This window comes from Typopeltis vanoorti, chromosome 21 (assembly GCF_054136105.1).
Source record: "Typopeltis vanoorti isolate ZY-2024b chromosome 21, IOZ_Tvanoo_1.0, whole genome shotgun sequence".
Lineage (NCBI taxonomy): Eukaryota > Metazoa > Arthropoda > Arachnida > Uropygi > Thelyphonidae > Typopeltis > Typopeltis vanoorti.
The window spans coordinates 79,069,255-79,093,469 of NC_143569.1; the positions used below are offsets into that span (position 1 = coordinate 79,069,255).

Genomic DNA, 24,215 nt, shown 5'->3' on the forward strand with positions numbered 1-24,215 from the left:
TACAAAAATCAAGTGATGCCACTAGTAGCCACCATGGAAACCAGAATGCAGGCACTGCATAGGAAATGTGCAAGACCCTTGTAATCAAATATATGCCTCACAGAACCTTGCATATCCACTTCACCAACATCTGTGGCCTAAACTCCAACCTTAATAATGTCCACGACCACCTTCAGTCCACCAAACCCCATCTACTCTTTCTGGAAGAAACTCAAATCTCACCCCCTCCCAGCACTATTTATCTCAACCTTCCAAACTACACGCTCTAACTCCTTTCAACCCAAGGGTGGCATCTGTGCATACATCCACTCTGATGTATGCACAGGCGTACCTTGAAAGAGAGCACCCAACTTTGGCCTTCTTTGGTTGAAAATATCCCTTCCCCATTCAGTCAAATTCATTTGCTGTCTCTACGCTTTCCCAATAAAATCAACCACTCTGAGCTCTTTAATTTCCTCTCCTTAAAAATTGATTTTCGGGGTGCTTAAGGGTCAAAGCTGTATAACTGAGAGGAGACCTCCACATAGCCTTTAAAGGAATGCAGAGAACCGACCAGGGCTTCTGACCCAATGTCCAATCCTCACCTTCTCGTGGTGCACCCTGTTGGGTATCTACTTTGATACTGAACGAACGAGGATGGGCTGGCAATTTGGGATTTAGCCGACCAAATTGTATTCTTATTGGTTAAACCAAAATAAAAAATGATGGTACAACATGACAAAATTTCATGCCGGCTGGGGCGTCGCCCGGTTAAACAAGGCCCCCGTTGTTTTCGCCAGGGAACCAGGGCGAACGGCGAAAAGTCAGCTACTGGAACAAATCTGAAAACAAACCCCAACTCAACATCACCAGAGTTAAAGATCGGTACTATCAACGTAAGAAGCCTGAATGGCAAAGAAATGGAGCTAGCTGAGGAATTAGATAAGTACCAGATCGACATAATAGGGGTGACTGAAACAAAAAAGACCAAAACTGGTGAGATCTTTCTGAGCAATAAATACAAAATGTTATATTCAGGCAATGACAATCAAGGAAAAGAAGGAGTAGCCATAGTTTTCAACACAAAATATGAGGCTAATCTTCTTGAATGGCAGTCAGTCTCAAGTAGAGTAATGTGGGCAAATATGAGAATGGGGAACTGGACAATGAGACTTATTTGTGCCTATGGTCCCACAGAAGGTTCTATTAAGGTAGAAGTGGAGGAATTTTTTGAGGCTTTAGAAAAAGCAACTGACACAATGAAAAAGGAAAAGTTGGTCCTTGTTGGGGATCTAAATAGTAGAGTAGGAAATGATTGTGAGACATACAAAAATATTTTGGGAAAATTTGGAGAAAAGAGCAAAGCTAATAATAATGGCAAATATCTGTTGGATCTCTGCTCAGGACATGGACTGGTTATTACTAACACCATGTTCCAACATAAAAATGTGCACAAATTCACATGGAGAGAAGAGGCTAGGAATAAGAAAAGTCTAATTGACTATGTTATTGTTGATAGTGATGTTTTCTCCCTGGTGCAGGACACCAGAGTGTACAGAGGATTTGAAATTGGAAGTGATCACTATTTAGTCTTGAGCAGGATAAAATTGAATTTCATATTGAAAAGAATAACATGTAAGAAAGTTTTAAAGCGAATAAAAGTTGAGCAGCTCTCAGATGTGAACTGTAGACTAAAATACAGAAATATTATTGAAAAGAAAATGAAAGAGTTTGAGAACAGGAATCAAACCTTGGAGATTCAGTGGCAAACTCTGAAGGAAACATTGATTGATTCTGCTAGAGAGGCATGTGGTGAGGTTGTGTGCAAGGATAAAAAAATCAGAACTCCCTGGTGGACACAGGAAGTTAAAGAGGCAGTGAAGGAAAAGAAGAAAGCATATCAAAAGTTCCTGGCAAATAAGTCAGCTTTTACTCTTACAGAATACAGAGACAAATGTAAGAAAGCTAAACAGTGTGTAAAACTAGCTAAACAAAAGTCATGGGAGGACTTTGGCAAGAATATAGAAAATAAATATCAAGAAGCTGGCAAAATATTCTGCAGGTTGTTGAAGAAGCTTAGGAATGGAGGAAAGAGTGCTGTAAAAGGAATTAGCGATGATAAAGGTGAAATGAAAACAGGAGAAAAAGATATCCTTGAAGTATGGAGTAATTACTTTGAAAAACTGCTAAATGAAACAAGCAGTGATGACAGCACAGTGATAAAAAACACTGACCAGGCATGCAGTCAGGAATACATATCCATACTTGAAGTAGAAAAAGCCATCAAAGGCTTGAAATGTGGAAAGGCAGCAGGAGTAGATGATATTCGACCAGAAATGCTGAAGTATGGTGGTATAAGAGTCTTACAGTGGCTGCACTGCATAGTTCAGAAAGTCTGGACAGAGGGACGAATTCCCGATGATTGGAGTAGAGCTCTCATAGTACCCATATATAAAAAGGGAAATAAAACTGAATGTGAGAATTACAGAGGTATTTCCCTACTGAGTGTTCCTGGCAAGATCTATGCAAGTATACTTGAGAAACGGTTGAGAAGAATTGTGGAAGAAAAGCTTGGTGAAGAACAAGCTGGATTCAGGCCAAATAGAGGCTGTCAGGATCAGATCTTCACTTTACGACAAATAGTCGAGAAAGCATGGGAATATAACAAAGATCTGTATTTAAGTTTTGTCGATTTGGAAAAGGCATATGACAAGGTGCCAAGAGAGAAGCTATTCAATACGCTGCAGTTATATGGTGTCAATGGGGCATTATATCAAGCAATACTTAGTCTTTATTTGAGTTGTGAGTCAGCAGTTAGAATTGAAGGAAGTACAGGAAGATGGTTTAATGTTAAATCTGGTGTGAGACAAGGATGTACATTATCCCCTCTGTTATTCATTATCTATATGGATCACATTATGAAGGAATGTGGTATTAAACCTGATATCAAAATTGGAGATGTTAATGTCAGCTCTTTGCTTTATGCGGATGATGTTATACTTCTAAATAAATCCGCTACAAGTCTGCAACATTCTCTGACTAAATTGAATAGCTGTTGTAATAGATATGGTATGAAGGTCAGCAATAAAAAGACAAAGACAATGAAAATAGGCAGAATCATTGAAAATGTCAACTGTGTTGTGAATGGAGAACCTGTGGAACAAGTAAAACATTTCAGCTACTTAGGCACAATTTTTACTGAAGATGGTAAACTAAATATAGAAATAGACAACAGAATCAGCAAAGCTGGTATCGTGGGAAGTCAATTGAATAAATTCATATGGAATAAGAAAGAAATTAGTCGGAACACTAAATTAGCTGTATACAAGACTGTGTTCAAACCAATTTTAACTTATGGATCTGAGAGCTGGGTCAAAAGTAAAACACTTGACCAAAGACTAGAGACCACAGATATGAGAGTCCTGAGAAAGATTAGAGGCGTGAACAGATGGCATCAATGGCAATATCATATTAAAAATGAGGATATTAGGAAAGAACTTGACATTGTCAGCATCCAGGAATGCGTTAGCAGAGCTAATCTCAGATGGTATGGTCACTTAAATAGAATGGGAGAGGAAAGATTAGCAAAACAAGTGTTCTCTGCCAGGTTGGCAGGAAAACGACCCAGAGGAAGACCAAGATATAGGTGGATTGATACGGTACAAAGTGCCTTAGACGATAGAAATATAAGATCTGATAATGTTGGAGTCTTGACAAGTAACAGACTGATTTGGAGGAAAATTGTAGATAGGAAGTTAGTAATGATGTAATTTTTTCATGTAGTACTGTCATATCCTGTACACCCCTTGAGGGTACATGGCAGGAATTTGATGATGATGATGATGATGAAAAATTGATTTTCTCCATTCCCACTTTCTCAACAGCAAAATTATCCTCCTAGGAGATTTTTAGTGTCCACAATACCAGCTGGCTTTCCTCCAGTTGTACAAATCTTGCAGGCAGAGATGCTGAAACATTTGCCATCACTAATGACCTTACACAACTTGTTCAGATGCCAACCAGAATACCAGACAACCTGAACCACTCCCCAAACACCCTAGATCTCTTCCTCACCAATGACCCTTCCAAATACATAGTGAAAGTAGTGGGCCGCTAGGTAATTCTGACAACAATCTAGTGCTCATCTCCTCGCAAATGCAACAACTCTTACACAGCCACTCCCATACAAGAGTAGTTTGGCATTGTAACAGTGCCAAGTGGGACAGCCTCCACAACTTCTATGCCACATTCCCATGGTTGGAGACTATTGCTAACGGCCTTCCAACCCAAACATATGCACCAAACTAATCACCAATGTAATCCTCACCAGCATGGAAACATACATTCCCCACGGTACACTGATCTGCCATTCCCTAACTAAACTCTGGTTTTCCAAAAGATGCATCAAGGCTGTTCAAATGAAAAACCAAACATACCGTAACTGGCTTAAATCAAGAACCCCACCCCCCCCATCCTCCTTTAGAGCTTATACTGAAGCCCAAAATAGATGCAAAAAAACAATCAATGCTTCCAAAATAGAGTTTGAAAGACCAAAAAGCAGGAAACTAGCAGCCTGTCCAAACGGCAGCTGAGCCTTTTGGTCTCTCGCCAAAGCAATTGGCTGTAACTTCTGCCCAACACTATTCCCACCCTTATCATACCCTGATGGCTCTATTGCATTATCACCCACAGAAAAAGCCAATCTTCTGGCTTCACACTTTACTTCCAATGCATGCATAACTGACAATGGTAAATGCCTCCCAACCATTCCAGATACCCAACATACAATGCCCTCCATATCCTTTTGCCGGAAGAGATCAGAAAAATACTGTCCAAATTAGACACAAAAAAGTCTCCTCGCCCTGATGGCATTTCTCCAATTGTTCTGAAAGTTTGTGCACCAGAACTGATTCCTATCCTATGTCACCTCTATATATACGCTCTTACTACACTGGTATCTATCCCACAACTTGGAAATTGGCCTATATTCAACCCATTCCTAAGAAGGGCAAAAGTCACTGCCATCCAACTACCGACCTATCTTGATTACCTCAGTCCTGTCTAAAGTAATGGAAAAAATCATCAATTCCTAACTTCTACACTACCTTGAAGGCACCCAGCTAATAAACGACTGCCAGTATGGATTCTGTCACTGTCAAACAACACGAGATCTGCAACAGGACATCTCTGGACAAATGCCAAGGAGAAGTCTGGCAAATCTCAAGTGGTTGCACTTGATATCTCCAAAGCTTTTGACCGGGTCTGGCACAAAGGCTTACTAAGCAAACTACCATCATTTGGTAGTTTGAGTCTGGCAATCCAACTACAGGACTTCTGTAGTTGGATTGCCAGCTTTCTGTCTGGACGCACACTGTGTGTGATGGTGGATGGTTCCTTATCCTGTCACTATTCAAGTAATGCCAGGGTTCCACAAGGTTCTGTCCTCTGACCAATCCTCTTCCTGCTATATATCAATGGCCTACTTCAGTTGACCTTGAACCCAATACATTTTTGCAGATGACAGCACACTGCACTCCTCCCTTCCATTTGATAAACCTTACTCTACACAACTCGCTTTAACCTACAGAACATCAACCACCACCACCCTCAATTCTGATCTTCCAGCCATCCTCCAATGGAGTTCGGATAGCCTAGTCAATTTCAATGCTAATAAAACCCAGTTCTGTCCTACTTCTCATAAAAATAACCATTTTTTCCCAGTATTCTTTTTGACGATACCCAAATTTCCAGACAATTTGAGATTTCTCTTCTTGGAATTACCCTGACATCAAACCTCTCCTGGCATAAACACATCACAACCATTGCATCCTCAGCTTCAAAAAAACTAGGATTTCTCTTTCGCTCAAGATGTTACTTCACCCCTGAACAGCTGTTAACATTATACAAATCTGCCCAGCTATTGAATAATGCACTCACATATGGGGTGGGAACCCTAAAAGCTACCTCAAAATGCTTGACTCAATACAGAGGAGAGCAATTAGACTTATTATTGACCCATCTCTTACCAACTCTCTCTCTCTCCCCCCACTTTGGCACAGATGTTTGGTTTCTGCAGTATGTATATTCTACAAATATTTTCATGATAAATGTTCTGAAATAACATCAATAATTTCCCCACTTAATACTAAGCTCACTGGAACACGTGCAGCTGCTGCTCATCATCCCATCACAGTGCACCTTGAAACAAACAGAACAAGTTTTTTTTCTTTCCTCCTCCTTCATTCCTGCAACTGCTGTATTGTGGAACAGTCTTCCCCCTGTTGTGTTTCCCAAGGAATGCAGTCTTCCAAATCAAATGTAAACAAGTTTCTCCTTTCCCAACCCATTACCCATACATGTACTAATGTATTATAGAGTGATCAACTAACCTCTTGTGTATGGGCTCAACACAGTCTCCACATTGAGTGCATTGCAGGGGAAAGCAGAAGGGCAAGAGAAGCAGCAATTAGATACCTATCATTATTTTAGGAGTGATAGTCTGGGTTATGAAAAAAAAAAGTTGGTTAAGGCCAACCTTTTTTCATAACCCTACTTTTTCAGAATTTAAGAACGAGTACATAGGAATTAGCACTGAGTAATAACATAGCTTTGCTTTGTTAAGAAGAGATCTTGCCTTTGTAATTTACTCAATTAGTATTAAATAATTTAATAAAGTGACAACTAAGTTGATGAAGGGAAAGACTATATTATGATACTGTTGGATTAGACTTTGCTGAGGAATTTAAAAGGATATGACACATCGATACAAAATTAATAATCGAAAAAACTCACGTACAAAGATTATTTAATAGTATAATTTTCACCTGTGTGTCACAGGCATCTTCAGTACATTAAGCTCAAATTAAACAATAACTGACAATTCCAAAAAGCGCCACCTAAGTAGCTGGTGTAAGATAACTAAAAAGGTCAATAACTTTCCTTTAAAAAAAAAAAAAAAAAATCAATACAATAAAAAGTTAGGAAAGATGAGCTAATCTGTAAAGTACTATCTCCCATAAAGGGGATAGACGTAAGCCGTCGGATCTATTTACGTTAGGAGAATGAAGTAGAGTCTCACATGTTTCTTTATAAAGGCGTTCCATGAGAAACTGACTTTTGTGAAGAACTTTTGTCTTTCTCCAATGAACTCTGTGTCTGGTGAAGATGGCATGTTCTGCAAGTCCAGACTTTTCAGGTTTAAAGTATTCAATATAAGATTGGTGTTCTTCTAGCCGAATAAAGGCAGATCTTCCCGTTTGTCTGAAATAAGATAATCCACAAGAGCACGGAATCTGGTAGACACCTGGATGATTAAGATGTGGAAGCTTGTCCTTAGGAGAAGTGAGAAAGGTGGAGATTTTTCTAAACGGTCGAAAGGCAACAAAAATATTCAGTGGTTTTAAAACTTTTGTTATACGTTCACTGATGCCTTGTACATAAGGGATAGTAATGCGCGTTATTTCTTCTGTGTTTGAAGAGGAAGACATATTAAAACTACTCAAAGTTCATTTAATGAAGCAATTCTTATAACCATTAGATAGAAAAGAAGAAGTTATATATTGTAGTTCTTTCTGTACAAGATCGTCTGAAGAACAAAAGGAGTGGGCCTGATGAACCAGTGTTTTAATAGTTCCTGCCTTTTGACTGGGATAGTGATGAGATTCCGCATGGATATAATGGCCTGTATGAGTCTTCTTTCTATAAACTGAGAAATGTAGGTTACCATCTGGTTGGCAAAGAATTAGAAGATCTAAAAAGGCTAATTGTTTATTTGATTCTACTTCTGTGTTTGAAGAGGAAGACATATTAAAACTACTCAAAGTTCTTTTAATGAAGCAATTCTTATAACCATTAGATAGAAAGGAAGAAGTTATATTGTAGTTTTTTCTGTAAAAGATCGTCTGAAGAACAAAAGGAGTGGGCCCGGATGAACCAGTGTTTTAATAGTTCCTGCCTTTTGATTGGGATGGTGATGAGATTCCGCATGGATATAATGGCCTGTATGAGTCTTCTTTCTATAAACTGAGAAATGTAGGTTACCATCTGGTTGGTGAAGAATTAGAAGATCTAAAAAGGCTAACTGTTTATTTGATTCTACTTCTAGGGTAAACTTGATCCTCGGATGAAATGCGTTTAACTTAGTGAGAAATTGTTGAAGTTCATCAGAAGAGCCATTCCATACAGCAAAAATGTTATCGACATATCTGAACCAATGAGTAGGTCTGTGAGAAATGTTGTCAAAGATACGTTGTTCAAAATGTTCCATAAAGAAATTGGAGATAGCAGGAGAAAGAGGATTACCCATTGCTGTTCCTTCAATTTGTTGATACAACTTATTTTTAAAGGAAAAATAACCAGAATTTATTACAAAATCAAATACGTTTACAATGTCTGATGAAGGAAATTCCTGTTGTAGTAATTCAATACTTTCCGAAAGAGGCACATTTGTAAATAAAGAAACAACATCTAAACTGATCATGATATCAGAAACGTCCAAATGAAGATCTGAAATTTTATTTTTGAAATCCAAAGTATTTTTTATATAAGTATCAGTTCTTCTAGTTGAAGAAGAGAGTAAATTTGATAAAAATTTTGAGATTTTGTAAGTGGGGGCAACCTATACAATCTACGACTGGTCTTAACGGAATGCCTGGTTTATGAACTTTTGGAAGACCATACAATCTAGGTGGATGACTGAAGAAGGTTTTAAGTTTTTTCTTTTGATCTTTATTCCATGTAGATACATTATCTATAAGAGAATTAAGTCTCTTCAATTGACTCCGGGTAGGATCCGATGTAAGAGGCCTATAAGTTGAATAGTTGCGAAGTAAAAGAGACATTTTTCTCTCATATTCCTTCCTATCTTGAATCACTACAGCCTTCCCCTTATCAGCTTTCGTAATAATTAAATTATTGTTATTCTTCAGTGATTTCAATGCTTTAAACTCAGAATAAGAAAGATTAGGACGAGGAGGCTTGGCATGAAAAAGAATTTGTGCACATTCAAAACGTAATCTGTTGGCTATTTTTTGGGATAAGGATCGAATACCCCTGTCTATGTTATGAAAAAAATCCATAATTGGCACCTTATTCGGTGTAACAGCGAAATCATGTCCTTTTGATAAAACAAAATGTTCACAGTCTGTTAGTGCCAAGCCTCCTCGTCCTAATCTTTCTTACTCTGAGTTTAAAGCATTGAAATCATGTTAAGTTATGCACTTTGGACTGAAAAGATTATTTTCAATATATTGTATTGATGGGGTGCGATTGCAGGAAATGTAGAAGTCATCTCCCCACTCAAAAAAAAAAAAAAAAAAAACTTTCTGTGCCTACCTTTAATACAATTCAGAGTATTAAATTCAGAGTATTCTTAATACACTCGAGTCTCCATATTTGCAGGGTTTAAGTATCAACACAACTCAGCTATCACCTTTTATTTCCTTATAGGGAGCAGGCAAAGCCTTTTAACCCTATACTTCTTGTAAAAATTTGCATTCTTGCAAATAACCCCATGTTTTTATATGTTTAAAAGATTTTAATTTTTATTTCACAATAATAAGTAACATTTTATACCCATTTTTCAAAAACAGTGTATCAAAATTTTATTATACATAAGAATAAGGCATGCACCAGAGTATTCATCACAGGATTCAGCATTCTCAATAGTAGAAGTCTCAGAGGCTATAGAAGATGCAGGTTGGCTGACGTCAAGACTTCCAGTTTGGACTTCTTATGTTCAAAGTTTATTTTTCACTTGGTTAGACTATAATAAATTTAGTTTAATCCTTTATCCAAGTGTGAGCAAACAACGTTTGCACCTGAAAGTATCTTCAGGACTGGGGTAAGGTAGTAAAACACCGGGCAACTCATTGCAAAGGTGGACCAAGCTAACATCACTCCAATCTCAGTATCTCCCATAATGCAAAACACATCTCCTTGCGGATATGTATAATGTTATGCATTAAGGGAAAGGCCACTACCCAGACTAGTTTCGATCTTTATTGAGGTCTCTTCAGTGGGAGCCAAACCCAGACGTGGAGATACCAGGCAGAAGCAATAGCGAGGTCATCTTTACCTATAGGAGTTGCCAAAAGGTGAGCCACCTTTTTATTAAATTACTCTGGATTTAGAGAAAGATGTTGAAAGTTTATTTTTCACTTGGTTAGATTATAATAAATTTAGTTTAATCCTTTATCCAAGTGTGAGCAAACAAAGTTAGCTCCTGAAAGTATCTTCAGGACTGAGGTAAGGTAGTACAACACTGGGAAACTCATTGCAAAGGTGGACCAAGCTACCATTAATTCTATCTCAGTATCTCCCATAATGCAAAAATTCCTAATCCACGGAATTTTTCTGTTATGTGGCAAGCAAGAGTAAAAATAATTATGTAAGGTTGACACTGGTGGCTAGTTATGGTGTCAGAGTAACCATAGTAAATGATATAGTGGAATTATTTAATGAACACTTCATCAGTGTATATCATAGTGGTGTGAAATGATGCTGTGCAACGTTTCCCAAACTTTTCCTACGACGGAACACTTCACAAATCCTGAAATTTTCACGGAACACCTTGGTTATTTAGCAATGCAATGTATTAATTAATAATAAATTGTTAATTTAGCTTATTTTTATTATTAATTAATAATTAATTAAACATCAATTAAACATAAACATCATTAAATTAATTTGTGCTGATTTTCATATCCCATTCTGATCACCAAAAATTTATAATATTATTATAAGTACTTACGAGTGAATGCAGACTTTTTCTCCTGTGTGCTAGTAGTTTTCTCCTCCTTTTGTACATCCTGGAGATCGCTTTGTAGGCTTTCATTTGAGACTGGTCATAAACAGCGGTATTCCCTTGAAAGGTTTCAAACATTTGGGAAAGGGCATTCATGAATTATCGTGAAAATTCACGATAATTCATGAATACTTCCATGTTTAAAAATACACGGCTTGGTTACTAACATTTGCTACACAGATGTTAATAGGCATTCTGGGTTTGAGCTTTTTGACATATTCACAAATATTATTCTCCTCAGAATATTTCCACTATAAAATATTTATTCATGAAAAATGCTTAGAAAACTAAAATGACAAATTCCAGGAGAACTTCTCAAGGAACACTTATTCATCTTCCGCGGAACACTGGTGTTTCATGGAACACAGTTTGGGAAACCCTGTTGTGCAACATGTAGAAGGGAAAAAAGAGAAGAATTACAGGTGTGAAAGAATCAGAAATGTATCAAGTGTTGCTTGGATTAGATGCTAATAAGACATATCATTCTTTAAAAACACCTGGTGACATATCACCAGGTGTTTTTAAAGAATGTGCAAAAGAGTTAGCCATGCCCTTGACCTGGTTATTTAATGAAAGTCTTGCAGTGGAGAAGGTTTCTAAGCTGTGGAAAGAAGGCAAAATAATACCTCTCCACAAGAACGGTTTGAGAACAGAAGTTTCCAATTACAGACCAGTCTGTATAGCTGTAGTTGTGATCAAAGTGTTGGAAAAATTAGTTAGAAATAGAATCCAGGATTGGGTTAATGGACATAAGATTCTCTATGATGGTCAGCATGGGTTTGTGAAGGACATGTCCTCTTTTAGCAATCTGCTTATATTTTATGATAAGGTGATGAATGTGTTGGATAAGGGAGATTCACATACAGTGATTTTTTTGGACCTTGCAAAGGCTTTTGATAGATTACCACTTGTCAGATTGATGTATAAGCAGCAGATGGTTAGATGGCTGGAAGACTGGCTTTCTGAAAAGATACCAGCAAGTTATGTATGATAGAGCAGTGTCTCGAAAAGGAAGGTGACCAGTGGCATGCCTCAGTGTTCTGTTCTTGGGCCCCTGCTGTTCAACTTATTTGTTAATGATATTTCATGTGGATTGACTAATGATGCAAAGTTAGGTAGAATTATCAGTAATAGTTAATTTTTTGTAAAGAATTGTTAATTCTTTACAAAAAGATTTGAATAGACTTTTAGCTTGGATAAATGAGTGGGGTTAAAGTTTTAATATTAATAAATTTGATTCTATCAAATTAATACAGAAGGAATTATAAAAAGAGTGAATGTCAAGATGGGAAGAACAAGAGGCCATCCCTGGAAGTTGTATAAAGATGTGAAGGATGCAAGGAGTAGATTTTTTATGTGGCGAGTTGTTAGTGGGTGGAATGCATTGTGCATATAGGTAATGTAAATAACTTCAAAGCTTATTATGATAGATATGATGCTGGTTGTTGGATCCTACTTCGTCTTAATCTGTACCTTGGATCCGACATGTTATTTACTATGATTTTCTTAACCTAAAAATAGTTGCTAGTTGGTTTCTAATTCAAATATAGAGAAAATTTATATTAAAAGACTGCGCCACTCTATATCTGAATTAGTTCAAGAATTGAAGAAAAATCAACCCTCAACTATTTCTCCTTAATATATATACTGGCCGAGTATATTTGACTTACTTAATTTATCCGCTTTGGTTCGAATATTTTATGAATGGTGCAGTAAAAGAGATTCAGGCAAAATACAACTTTTGATTAACAAAAACAAACATTTAATATAAGCTATATAACACATACATAAATTTTACTTCTAATTTAAAACAATAGAAGCAAGTCAAACATTAAGCCAAGTCAATCACATTAGTTCAACCTTCCAAGCCTTCACATACACTTTCTCAGCTTCTGAGTTACAAAGTTCCTACACATATATAAATATAATAGAACTTCCTATCTAATCAGTTTTCACACACTTCTCAGTCATGCTATAAGTTCAAAATATCGCAGGCACTAATAGTTGAAAATATCTCTCTAACAATTCTTAACTTCAACTCTCAATCACGAAGAGTTTCCACAGTTGAGGTTAGGTTAAGCGTAGCGTAATTAACACTCAATTCTTCAAGCATTCAAATAATACACTAAGATAGTCCTTACCGGAAATAGTTCCTAGTACATCAAATACGTTGTGAGCAAACTTTTAAATTATTTTTATTTCACTTAAGAACACATCTACAAGACTTATCCACAGTTATAATTAAAACACTATCAATCGCGCTTCAGAAATCCAGACATCGACTGCAGGGTACTTCAACTATCCTTGTTACCACTCATAAACTAATTAAAACACTGTGCGGTTCTCCTTAGGGCAAATCAGAAATAAGCTGCAATTCTAGACCAACTGGGTGTATTCAGAATTCTTCCTTAAACGTCCAGCTTTTTATATTATCCGATTACAGCATCAATTTCCCTTTTATTATTACTGCTGGCTTCACTTTCAGCTAACTATAAAATTCACTTTGTCCTTGCTCACTTATAAAAATTATCCTCTTAACTCCTGCCCTTAAGAACCTTTCATTTACTTCTACTTCTCTAGTTTATGCCCTTGCTTCCTTTCACTTCCAAGTTTCCGTCCCAACTCTCTCTTGTTACCTCTTATATTTTTTTATTATTCTTTTTCCAGCCCTCGCTCTGTTCTACTCGCGCTCGTTTATTTCACGCGTTTCCATGACAACAAATAAACGTAAACATTTTCGCTAATGTTACATAAGGTTATACCACTATATTCAGTTATTACATAACGTTAAACTTTCACAAACAAGAATAAATAGAATATTTGCATTTCAATAAATGCATAGTTAAATTACAAATACAAGTTCTTATAATATTGACATAACAATAAATAAAATACTTAATAATATTTAATACAGAATCTTATTACTATTAACACATATCTTTGATTAAACAATTAAATATTAGATATAATTAAGGTAATTACATGATATCAAATTATAATTTAAGTTATTTACATTAAATAATATTTACAAATGTAGCCTTTGTGATGGAATATCATGTTGGATTCTGAAGCAAATAATAATTACTCTAATATCTACATAATCAGAATCCAGCGAGTTGTTAGTGGGTGGAATGCATTGTGCATATAGGTAATGTAAATAACTTCAAAGCTTATTATGATAGACATGATGCTGGTTAAGTGGGACTCCCATGATGAGTCTATTGATTCCATTGAGGTTACCAAAATAATAATAATAATGAATAATAATAATGATGATAATAATAATGAAGCCTTTGGCTCTTCATATATCTAATAATAATAATAATAATAATATATATATATATATATCAATAGGCAACTATTTTTCTACATAGTATTTTATGATCCAAAAATCTCACTTCCTGGGATTTTTGGATCATAAATCACTCACAACATATATAAAACTACAGTTTTATATATGTTTCAATAACAACTTATCAGGAGATGTTACTTTTTTTTTTTCTTTTTTTGTGCCTAGTAGATTTGAATGCCACAATATCAAGCATAATTCACAATGCCATAAATCTCAATAATATAATCACCTTCTACAAAATTAACCAAAGAACATATATAAACTGTAGTTTGTCTCCTCATATGATACAGAAAAATAACTACACAAAAAACACAAATAATTTCATAAATAAGTTTATTAAAATCCATACTTACCAATTTGGAGAAGCATTTTGTGGTATTCTCCATTATCTGTGTCATACACTCCCTCCTAGAGTTACCACCTTCTATCAAGACTTTAAAAAAAAAAATAATAATAATAATAATAATAATAAACAGAATACTTTTAGAAAGTTAATTGGCTAATTTTACATCATAGTCATATTTCATATTAGAAAATATGGTGTTCTAAAATTCATAATTATAAAGATTATTTTATAAAACAAAAAGTTCTGAAAAAGCTAAAAAAAGGCATTATTATTATTATTTCAGCCTTTCACCACACACACAATATTATTCTTATTATCCACTGTGCAGTATAACATTATATACAGCACTTCTACTAATAGCATGTTCTCTTGTTTTTTTTTTTGTAGGATGCAAAACACAAACAATAAACAAATAAAATAAAAATTTCTACTTCTTATTTACACTGTAACAGATGGGCAAAGGAACTTAAACTACAGATAAACCCAGAAAAAACAAAACTGAGCATCTTCTCCACTGATAGAAAAAATAGACACAATTACAACCCTCAAATAAATATATAATACCAAAATAGAAAAAACAGTCTCCAAAATACTTGGGCCTAACCCTAGACACTGAACTGAGATTTTCAACTCATTCTCATAGACAAGCTTATACGTTGATTATGCATTACTAAATCACTTAAGGAGTTGACAACGTATATAAGAATATAAATTAAATAACACTTTAATAAATATTTCCGATAATTCAGCAACGTCACGTTGCCATCTTCAAAAGGAACTTACAAAAAAGGCAAGTGCACGTAGTCACCACAACACAGTAACTGAGAATGAAGTGAGGAAGCTATTGTTCTCCTAAAAGTCCTGATGGTGCCCCTTTTACGCCACAGAATACAGTGGAAGAAAGCTACAATAATACACCATAGCAAGTTCAAATTCGAAAGACTATTCATGGAATCTGTCACAGCCCTAAGAAACTATCCAAACCTCAACAAATTTGGTTGCATGAGACTACGCCAAATTTGGGAGGCTTACATCAGCAGACCTTCAGCCCAACGGCTAATAACACCTACATAGCCCACAAGGGGGCACCATCAGGACTTTTAGAAGAACAATAGCTTCCTCACTTCATTCTCAGTTACTGTGTTGTAGTGCCTATGTGCACGTGCCTTTTTTTGTAAGTTCCATTTGAAGATGGCAGCTTGACGTTGCCGAAATATCGGAAATATTTAAAGTGTTATTTAATTTATATTCTTATATACGTTGTCATTTCCTTAAGTGATTCAGTAATTTCCAACTCATATTACAAATAAAGCTCTTAAAAAGCTTAATATCATCAAAAGGTTTTGTGGAACAAAGTGGGGTGTAAAACCGAAGACACTCAAAACTACATATACAGCACTCATACGACCCACTATGGAATATGCCTCATCAATCTGGGCTCCAGCTTCTACTAGCTCAAAAGAAAAACTTGACAGAGTACAATAAATAGCAGCAAAAATTATCATAGGTGCAGTCTCATCCACAAATAATGCAAAGCTCAACAAGAGTGTGAGCTTCACATACTAGAAGACAGAAGAAAACTCTCCACAGTTAAATTCACTAACAGAATCAGGAGCCACCAACAGGATTACATCTCATGCAGGACTTTCGATGCCTGGACAAGAAAATCTAGACTAAAGAGATCATCTACGTTACAATATGATCAAGAAATTAGAAAAAAAAACAGATTGACTTAGAGCACCTATCCATTGAAATAAGCAAAGAGCCACTATTCTACCAAGAAACACAATGCTAAACTTAAATCTCCTTGAACCTTGTTCAAAAAAGGATTCACAGCAAGAAAATAAAAGAAAAGGACTTAACACTATACATCACTTAAATAATCCAAACCATGTCATTGCCTACACTAATGGATCATCTGATGAAGCACTCAACCAAGGAGGTTCAGGAGTTTTTCTAACTCTACCTGGAGGAATGCAAATCAAAACCACAGCTGGCAAAATAGCTTCAAACTTCACTTGTGAATTAACAGCCATACAAACAGCTCTCAAATTCTATCTCTCAAATTCAGTAATAAACATTACAGAAGGAATAACTACCTACAGCGACTCAAAATCTGCACTTTCGTGAACTATTTTCATGAAAGTGCAGATTTTCATGAAATTCATGAACTACTAACAACTTTAAATTTGAAAAATAAGAACTGCACACCACATTGGATACCAGCCCATGTAAATATTGAAGGCAATGAACGAGCAGACAGACTAGCCAAAGAAGCAAGATATTTACCTCAAAAATTACACCCAGTATCACTAACTGATGCTAACTCTTTTGCCAAAATAAGATTGGTAAAACAAACTATCAAGAAGAAGAATGAAATCAGTGAAATTAATGAAAATAGAGAAATAACCACAATCGTCACCAGACTAAGGATGGAACATTTTAAAGGCATGAAAATTCAGCCAGATGGTAGTAGGAACTATGAAACATGCAAAAACAACTGTCCAGGAGTTGAACTAACACCTGTCCATATTTATTCTGTCCATGCTATTGCTGCTGCTCTACAGAAAATTGACAATAACCCTAGAAAAAAGCTCTACTCCATCAAAGTTCAACAGATTGCAAAGCAGTTCTACAGAGCCACGGTCATATCTAGAAGCTCTTCAATGGACTCGAGAACAACAACAATAAAGATGGTATCAATAGCAGAATCACTGGATAACTTGTCTCCAATTGAAAAAGCCCATGTAAAGTATTACTTGTCTCCAATGAAAAAGCCCATGTAAAGTATTACTTATGTCCAATTGAAAAAGCCAATGTATTACTTCCAAGCCTAAGTGGAATCTAAAGACTCATCAAGGGAATTTGAACAATCACAGACCACAATAACTATCATACTTTGCCTTGAATACATTCAATGTTGGAGCACTCACCACCTGCCAAGCCAAAAATCTCTTTTTTTAACTTCCTCACTCATGACCTTTGTACAGTGTGCAAGCAAAACCACTCATTCTTGCTGCAATAAATCTCCTGTATCTATCTGATAGACTTCTCTCAGCAAATACATTTCAATCATATCATCTCCCCCTTCTCTTATCTATCATTCTGCACACCACATTCCATTCATCTATCCTTATACTCATTTGTCTCTAATATCCATTTATCTCTAATGTTTCCTCATCTCCAATGGTATAGAAAAAATCCAAATGGGAACTGATTATCATCTTACACAGTGGAATCATCTCCTTATCCACACTAGTCAGGATTCTTTGCATTATAGCATCAATTTCCTAGATAAACCTTACAACTTTTGCGATTTGTCCCATGAGTCTCAGTTTCATATCCACCAAGATCTCCACATTCCTCACCTCCTGAAGAAGAGTTCCTCCGATATGGTAAAGCCTGCTGCATCTTTTTTGACCAAACTACATAACTTTACACTTAGCAACATTAAATTCACATCCCCATTCTTCAGCCCAAAGTACTAATCTATTCAAATCAACCTGAAACAACATCACATGGCAACTTTCTGACATTGCTCTTCCTAATTTAGTACCATTAGCAAACAAATGAATATTTCGTCTCATACCCTGAACTATATTACTGATATATAAATTAAAAAATGGTGACCAAGAACAGAACCCTGTGGTACCTCATTTGTCACCATTCTTTTTTTAGATACTATGCCACTATACACAACTCACTAGTATCTATCAGTCAACCAACCCTGTATCTAAGCTACCAACTGACTCTGCATCCTTCTCAACAATAGTTTATCACATGGTACTCTATTGAAAATCCAGATAAATCACTGTATAAGAGGAATAAAACTGAATGCAAGAATTTCAGAGGAATTTCTCTATTAAATGTTCCATGTAAGATCTATGGAAGCATACGTGATAAAATGCTAAAAAAATTATGGAAGAGAAACCTGGAGAAAAATGAGCTGAGTTCAGGACAAATAGAGGCTTTTAAGATCAGATTTTTACTTTACAAGAAATAGGTGTAATGTGTAACTTTTTTTTCATGTAATGCTATCATAATATCATGTACACCCCCCCCCCCGAGAGTACATATTAAGAATTTGATGATGATGATGATAGAACAGACTGATATATATAGAAATCATGGGAATAAAACAAGGATCTGTAGTACTGAAGTTTTGTAGATCTGGAAAAGGCATATGACAAGGTGCCTAGAGAAAAGCTTCTTTTCAAAACAATTATATAGGATAAATAGAACATTAGACAGAGAAGTACAAAGTCTGTACTTAAGTTGTAAGTCAGAGTTAAAATTAAAGGACATAGAGGAAGATGGTTTGATGCAAAATCAGATGTAAGACAAGAATGCACATTATCTCTACAATTATTTTTCATCTGTATGGATCACATTATGAAAGAAAGTGACATTAAACTTGATATCAAAATTGGTGATGTTAAATTTCAGTTCTTTGCTTTATACAGATGATGTTATACACCTAAATAAATCCAGAACAAATCTGCAGGGTCCCCTGACTAAATTCAATAATTGCTGTCATAAATTTGGTATGAAAATTACCAATAAAAAGACAAACAATAAAAACAGGGAGAAGCATTGAAGCATCAGCTGAATCTTGAACAGAGAACCTACAGAACAAGTAACATGTTTCAGTTATTTAGGCACAGTGTTTTGTGCCTAAATATTGTGAAGAAGACAAATTAAATATGGAAATAGCCAACAAAATAAGCAAAGCTGGTATGGTGTGAAGCGAGTTGAATAAATGTATAAGGAATAAGAAAGAAATTAGCTAAAAGATTAAATAAGCAGTATAGAAGACAGTGTTCAAACCAATTTTAAGTTATGAATCTAAGAGTGTGGTTGGAAATAAATCACTTGATCAAAGACTACTAGAGATCACAAATATAAATAAGAGTTCTGAGAAAATTAGGGGAATAAACAGATGGTATCAACAGCAGGATCATATTAAAAATGAAGATATATTAGGAGGGAACTTGACATTATTAACATTCAAGAATGTAGAGTTAATCTAAAGCAGTATAGGCACTTAAACAGAATAGGAGAGAAAAGTTAGCAAAACAGGTATTTGAAGCTAAGACAGGAAAAAAGATCCACAAGATTTAGAAGACTGAAATATTAGATTTGACAACATCGGACTGCTGGCAAATAATACATTACTTCAGAGGAAAATTATCGATAGGAGATTAGTAATGATGTAAACTTAATCATGTGGTACTGTCATAGTGGTCAGTACACCGTTTGCAGGTACATACCAGAAGATGACCTACTGATAGAAACAAAAGTAGAAGGGCGTGGCATATATATCATTAATAGGAAGGGCAAATGCAGCAGTGGGGGTATTACTTATAAGTGATGCATTATGTCCTCTCATAATAGAGGGAAATGGCACTAATGGTTTTGAGAGTATGTAGTGTGATGTGGAGGTGGGAAACACAGGATTAGTAAATGAGTATTTAGGAGTAGGTGCTGGTTTTATATTCATATTGAACTTCAATGGAATAATTTACAGCACAAAGAGAAATAATTAAACAACAAGTTTAATCAATTTCAATATTTTATCTCAGTAAAAGAGACATCATCAGATTAAAATGTTAAAATTGTAATAACACACACAAAAACACACAGGAAACAATAAATGGAAGAAATGAGGTAGAATAAATAAAGAGTAAAATCCTATGAGAAGAGCCCCTCTACGTTGGCTAGAGGTTAATAGATCTCCCAGTCTGACCATAATATAATAATCTGCAAGAACAAGGAACCTTGTAAACATTTGGAATAGAGACGGGAGGAAGTAGATCCTTAAGAAAGTGAAGGAAAGTCAAATTCAAATGAGGTTTAAAAGCAGTGCATAGATCATATTTCTCCAATGTTTTGGCTATTTTTTTTTCTGAAGTGCTCCAGATAATGGGAACAGTAATAGCATTACTGTAGTCTTTATGTTGAGAGGGATGTGAAGAGGGGGTGGAAGGGATAGATAATTTGTAAATTTTTTTGGTATTATAACCATTGAACAGGAAGGTTTGGTGAATAAAGGAGAGTTCTGTTGTAAGGGAAGCTTGAGTGGAACAGAGGTTGGAGGCTCTGTTGACAAATGGTTTGATGACACCATATTGTTGAGAAGGGGGAGGGGGAAGTTTACGTATGTATCTACCTGTGTAGGGTGGGTTTTCTGTAAACAGAGAAAGGGTATCATTGGGCAAATGTGATTAGAGTATCTAAAAATGGCAAGCTGTTGTTTTTTCTTTTTCAACAGTGAACTGAATTCTGGGGTGTTGAGGTGAAGTAGGGGTCCAATGTGTCTGAGCCATGCTGCCAAATAGATAACATATGATCGATATATCTTAACCAAATAGAAGGTTTGAGACTGGTAGTATCAAGAGCATTTTTTTCAAAATGCTCCATATAGAAACTGGCCAGAGAGAGAGAGAGAGAGAGCAAGAGGAGGGGGAAGGGGAGAGCCCATAGAAATAACTTCTGTCTGTTTATATAAAGTACCCTTCCAGGAAAAATAAACAGCATAAATAGCAAAATTAAAAAGATCAATAATGTCAGCATTTTTTTTAAGTAAATTAAAAGTGTCTGTCAGAAAGAGGGATATTAGTGAATATGGAGGCAACATCAATGCTCACCATGATATCATTATTGTTTAAAACTAAATTCTGGAGTAAAGATTTGAAATGAGTGGAATTTTTTTATATAAGAAGTGTGGCCAGTAAGTGAAACTAAAGATTTTAGTAACTGTTTGGCTAATTTAAAGGAAGGAGAATCAGTAGCATCTACTATGAGATGGAGAGGTTAGTTGGGTTTATCAATTTTTAGTAATAAGGTTTAAAGTGTTTTAACAACTTCAGGAGCCAAAATATAACATTTTTTAGAAGCCTTTTTAACATTTTTTTCTGAGACATAGTGGGATCATAATCCAGCAGTTTACATACCCTTATAAATCTATAGATTTATTTATTTATTTATTAATAAATTGGTTACTTATTAGGAAAGAAAGAATTATTATTTTTTTTTAAATTTTGTATAGGCAGCACTCCCATTAAAATTTCACCGGCTGCCACTGAAGGGTATGGTCTCTGAGTAGAACATGGCCAAGTGGTTAGATTATCCACTCTCCAGCCAAAAGGTTGCGAGTTCGAATCCCACTGTGGGCATGGATGTTTGTGATAGTGTGTGAAAATACTAGTGGTGATAGTAGTGGATGGCACTGGTGTAGATGATGCGGTTCATTATAGTTGGTGAATTGAGTGGTGGAGACGGAGAGCTGTAGAGTGGGTGCCCTCCCTCAATGAGTCTTTGGACTCCTTGGAGGTGTCACGTAATAATAATAATAATAATAATAATTACTGGGATTGAGGACAACTATGGCATCACCTTTGTCAGCACTCGTAATAATTATGTTGTTGCCTTTGCAGTTGAGCATGGAGCTGGCTGTTGGAAATATTTCTTTTGGTGGCAACGTTTGTGATAAGATATTAGCTACGTTGAGCCTGAAGTTATTGTTGGCAACTTTGAAGAAATATAATCTCTGCACTGCTTTCAAACCTCATTTGAAACTGGCTTCGCTTCTCTGCTCTCCTAAGGATCTGCTCCCTTCCTTTTCTATTCCAGGTGTTTCCAAGGTTTCTTGTTCTTGAAAATTATCATATTATGGTCAGACTGGGAGATCTGCTAACATCCACCTAGAAGAATCCAAAAAATACATCCACCACCACAACTCTTGTCAATCAGGTCTTGCAGACCATGGCTTGGATGCTTTACACAGAATCAGATGGAAGAAAACCACCATGCTCCATTGCAGCAAACACAAACTTGAAAGACTCTTTTTAGAATCTGCAGCAGACTTAAAAAACCAGCCTAATCTTAATAAATATGGTTGCATCAAACTTCCCAAAATTTGGGAAACTTTAATTCCTAGGCCACCTGTCCAACTTTTAACACTAGCCAACAGCACCCATAGAGAACACCCCCTCTCCCTCATAAGAGTTTTGGATTTGGTATTAGCCAATCTTATTTGCTTTTTACACAATCACACATATTAATGTAGTTAAAATCTCCTGTAATAGTCACTTCTTTTGCACTTGCCAATGTCAACTACATAAACATCTGCTCATCACCCACTGCATTCAGGAAAGGAAAGGAGTGCACATACCTAGTAACTGTGTTCACAAAATTTTTGCTTTTAGCATTTCTAATCCGTTATTATTATTTTCATGACCCCCATGAAGTCACAAGATTCATTTCAAGAGGTCAACACTAGTAAACACAAAAGTCTAAGATACTACTCCTTAAAATCATCCACAGTCTTCACATTCACCACTCTCTCAGATAATGCATTCCATGCTATTACACTCCATGCAAAAAACTTATTTCTTCCCCTTTTACTCACCACCTCCTTTGCAATTTCCAGGGATGGCCTCTTGTCCTTGTTCCTTTCCCTCATTCTACCATATGAAAAATCTTCTCAGTGTTAATACAATAATAACCCTTCAACAGTCTAAATGTCTTGATCATTTCCATCCTTTGCCTTCTATTCATCAAACTCTGTAGCCTGCATGTCCTCAGTCTATCCTCATAATCAATGTTGTACAGTCCTGACATCATTTTTGTTATCTGTCTCTGCACCCTCTCCAAGGTTACTTCATCTCCTTCAAATCCTGACGATATCTGAGCACAGAATTCCATATATGGTCTGATCAAAGCTTTATACAATGGGACCAGCACATTTTTATCTCTCATGGTCAATGTTCTCCTCAACATTGCTGTGGATTCTCTGAGATGTCTTCACAACCTTGGCATTATGTCCAGAACTTTAAATTTCTCCCCACAATCACACCAAGATATCTTGTTTCTCCACTTCTTCCACTATAAGATATGAAGCATCCTTTCTGTGGATCCCAAATTTAAAACCTTACATTTAGTTGCATTAAACTGACATCCCTATGCATTTTCCCTTCCAGCTTATTCAAATCCTCTTGAAGATCAAAAACATCAGCACAATTACTAATAACCCTCCCAAGCTTTACATCATCTGCACATCTCTCCATAGTCCTGTGACAATATCATTGACATAAAGATTGAACAGCAATGGTTCCAGAAAAGAACCTTGTGGAACTCCACTTGTAACCTTCTTACACCCTGATACTGTGCCCTCATATACAATTCTCTGATATCTATCTATCAGAGAGCCAATCACCAATCCAATAACTTGATATCCAAACCCATGTGATGCAATTTAAAAATCAGTTGTCAAAAGCCTTAGAAAAACCAAAAAAAATGACAATATATGCCTTACCCTCATCCACTGCTCTTGTTATTACTCTATTGTAAAAGGTTACCAAATTACAAAACAAGAGTGCCCTTTAACAAATCCATGCTGGCCTGCATAAATAATATATCCTCATCTGCCCAATTCTGTATATCAGTTCTTGCCAATTTCTCCAAAATATTAACAAAAACTACAGAAGAAATAGAAAATATCAGGCCTATAGTTTGATACCTCCATTCTACTACCACTCTTATGTAATGGTGCTATCTTACTCTTCTTCCACTCTCCAGGAGCCTTCCCCATTGCAAGACTTTAATTTAAACAGTGAAGTTAACGGTACAGTCAGTTCCATAGCACATTCCCTTTAAACAGGTGGTGAAATTCCATCTAGTCCCCCGCCCTGCATTATTGACATTTAGTGTACTCAGTATATTCAGAATATGTC

At 35.9% G+C, this 24,215-nt stretch overlaps 1 protein-coding gene across 3 annotated transcripts in view; it reads right to left on the reverse strand.

Moving 5' to 3' along the window:
* Positions 1-24,215, reverse strand: part of LOC150095019 (protein deacetylase HDAC6-like) — a 694,680-nt gene that overhangs the window by 652,228 nt on the left and 18,237 nt on the right. For all 3 annotated transcript variants that reach the window (XM_090411706.1, XM_090411707.1, XM_090411705.1), the window contains exon 2: positions 14,489-14,568. In XM_090411706.1, coding sequence (XP_090267832.1) covers positions 14,489-14,533 — 45 coding nt within the window. In that variant the 5' untranslated portion in view covers positions 14,534-14,568. The remainder of the gene's footprint in view (positions 1-14,488; positions 14,569-24,215) is intronic.